General features: G+C 40.1%; 1 protein-coding gene across 1 annotated transcript; it reads right to left on the bottom strand.

Annotated features, from left to right (window-relative positions):
* Window positions 1–230: 230 nt before the first annotated feature.
* Window positions 231–2,151, bottom strand: LOC109482065 (small integral membrane protein 13-like). Its single transcript, XM_019784726.1, has 2 exons — window positions 1,977–2,151; window positions 231–1,612 (listed from the first exon to the last, which is right to left on the bottom strand). Exons 1-2 carry the CDS (start codon window positions 2,059–2,061, stop codon window positions 1,443–1,445), a joined length of 255 nt encoding a protein of 84 aa, XP_019640285.1. The 5' UTR covers window positions 2,062–2,151; the 3' UTR covers window positions 231–1,442.
* Window positions 2,152–2,641: the final 490 nt, after the last annotated feature.

The following is a 2,641-nucleotide window of genomic DNA, read 5'->3' as shown; positions in this document are numbered from 1 at the left end:
CCCACCCACCTAACCCAGCCAGCCAACCAACCAACCAGCCAGCCAACCAACCAACCAAACCAGCCAACCAACCACAAACCCACCCAACAAACCCAGCCAGCCAGTCAGCCATCCAACCAGCCACCTAGCCAACCAACTAACCAACCAACCGGCCAACGAGCCAGCCAAACAGTCACCCAGCCAACTAGCCAACCAACCCAACAGACCTGCATTAAAAAAAAACATACATGTATGCACAAAGAAGGGCCAGCCCCTTGTTTATTGTCACACAAAATAATTCTCTAGGATGTACATATTTTGCATTAAACAGTATCAAAAACCACCACCAACATCAATAAATGAATTTGTAAACTAAAAGTACATACATTTATGTGCAACACTTCCTATAAATAAGTCACATAATATTACATTGTTTCACTGTGAACTGTGGTAAAACATTGAAAAAAATCGACAGAGATCTACTACGATGGGAATTATACGCAAGTGTAGATTGTTAATATGTACTGCATTTTGATGAGTTTTCAACAGCTGCCAAAACACATTTACTTCAAGAATACATTTACAAAATCCTTTCTCTGTACATCTTTGAAGTTCCCTTTTTGGAACATGAATAAATGAGTCCCTGTATTCATTCAGCTGACCATACCACTGATTGAATAGTCAGGCAGGTAACAGTGTAAATGTACAAAATTCCTTTGAGCTTTTAATAGTAGATACTACACAACAGTATAAGATATGCACAAGGAAACAGTTACTCAAGCAACTGGATAGATTTTTAAAAAAATGTCAGAAGTTTCAAGTAGCATCCACTAATTTTGGTCAGTGACTACACGTATAACTGGACCTATAGTTGCACAGGTATTTGTTAACAAATTGACATATAAATGAGGTTAAGGCTAAAAGATATTATAGCAAAAAAATTTGCACTTTTAGCGAAATAAAATACTGGCTTTACAAGTACACAAGCAACATCTTTCTAGTGAAGAAGTTTTGAATGTTCCAACAACATTGTCCAAAATTTACTGAGAACTGGACATACAAAAGGCGTTTAAGAAACATCTCCATACTGGGCATTTATGTAGCACTGATGAGTACAAATAAACAACATACAAAGTATTTGCAGTATGTTTTCTTATGTGTTTACCAAAGAGAGGGTGCCAAATAATGTGCTCTTGCATACTCTTGCATACATGTACATGATTTACAGTCTGTCCAAATAGAGTGCCCAAAGTAGCTTGCTTGACATAATTCTATCTGACGTAATCTTATATAGAACAATTATCAAGACCTCCTGCTATGGTCATGTTTTTTGGACTCGTTGCACAGCTTGCACCACAGAAAGTTGTCCTTCTGTACCTGACCCCTACACTGTAAAAACATTCTGTTGAGAACACTGATGCATGTATATGTTATGTATGTACAAAGAATACATCATCATGTCCTTATGAAGAAGGCTGTTGTTCCCTCATGGCTCTGGTTCTGGAGCGGAGTCGGTATCCAGACTGCCTCGGCTGCTCGTCCTTTGTCTCTGCCTTCTCCTTGGCACTGCCGTTGAGAAGTTCTTGTACAAACTTGAACCTGGACAGAAACAGCTTCCAGACCAGGAACCATCCTGGAACAAACAAGAAGGAGACATTGTACTTAGATTTTTACACAGGACGTTTGAATACAGGGAACAACACCTATGGCTGTCAGTACATTAAAATTACATTAATCATGGAGTAGAAGCACTGGGTGTATAATTTACATCAGTTCTAATAAACAATTTTGCATTTGCATTGCACATGGTGATGCATATAAAAACCATACATGATCTGTACGTACAAACAGTACACGTAACGTTACATGAAACAAATTATTGTACAAGTAATTTTATATATTTCACGTTAACGTTTTATGTCTTAGTCTTTTAAAATTATTTAACAGTAATAAGCTTTCGTTATCCGTATATGATTGTGAACAAAAATAAGTCTTACCTACAACTACGATGAGAAGCACAACGATGACAGACGCGAGAAGAGACAAAAGAGTCAAAAGCATCTCTTGCCAAATCGAAGCCATCTTTTCACAACAAAGTCTTTGTTCTCCTTTCCCGCAGCATGCGACGGTGTGTGGGGGAGGGGGGCGGCGACAAAGAAGTTCCTGAGCCGTTAAATGACTTCAGCTTTGGCGCCAGAACTGTACACGTTGTCAGATAGGAGGCTTATTAGATGGACGTTCCTAGAGTTGCAGCCTTTTTAGCTGAGTCCTCTCAGTGCTTTTGCTCGATAAAAATCTCCCAAACATACGCCGAGAAAAAAACGGTAAAGGCGGCATGTAGCGAGTCACAAATATGCTAATGAGCACTATGCTAATGACTATAACCACAATGACACTTGTAAATATATTAACTATGTACATACCAAACAGTTACTAATGTGTAGGGTTCTAGGTATCTCATCTTACCACATACTTCATCATCCAAGCCCATACCTGCCCATTTCTGCCCATCGAAGCCCATTCTAGCCCATCTCTGCCCATCCTAGCCAATTCCAGCCAGTTCCTGCCCATCCCAGCCCATTCCTACCCATCACAGCCCATCCCTGCCCATTCCAGCCCATCCTAGCCCCATTCCAGCCCATCCTAGGCCATTCCTGCCCAT

The sequence above is a fragment of the Branchiostoma belcheri genome, unplaced genomic scaffold (assembly GCF_001625305.1).
Source record: "Branchiostoma belcheri isolate BF01 breed outbred unplaced genomic scaffold, Haploidv18h27 scaffold59, whole genome shotgun sequence".
NCBI classification, from domain to species: domain Eukaryota; kingdom Metazoa; phylum Chordata; class Leptocardii; order Amphioxiformes; family Branchiostomatidae; genus Branchiostoma; species Branchiostoma belcheri.
This window is presented reverse-complemented; position numbering and strand designations above follow the sequence as displayed.

Coding starts and splice junctions, on each gene's coding strand:
- LOC109482065 (XM_019784726.1), bottom strand. CDS start 2,061: ATGGCTTCGATTTGGCAAGAGATGCTTTTGACTCTTTTGTCTCTTCTC. Junction 1,613..1,976: donor GCTTCTCATCGTAGTTGTAG/GTAAGACTTATT, acceptor TGTTTGTTCCAG/GATGGTTCCTGGTCTGGAAG.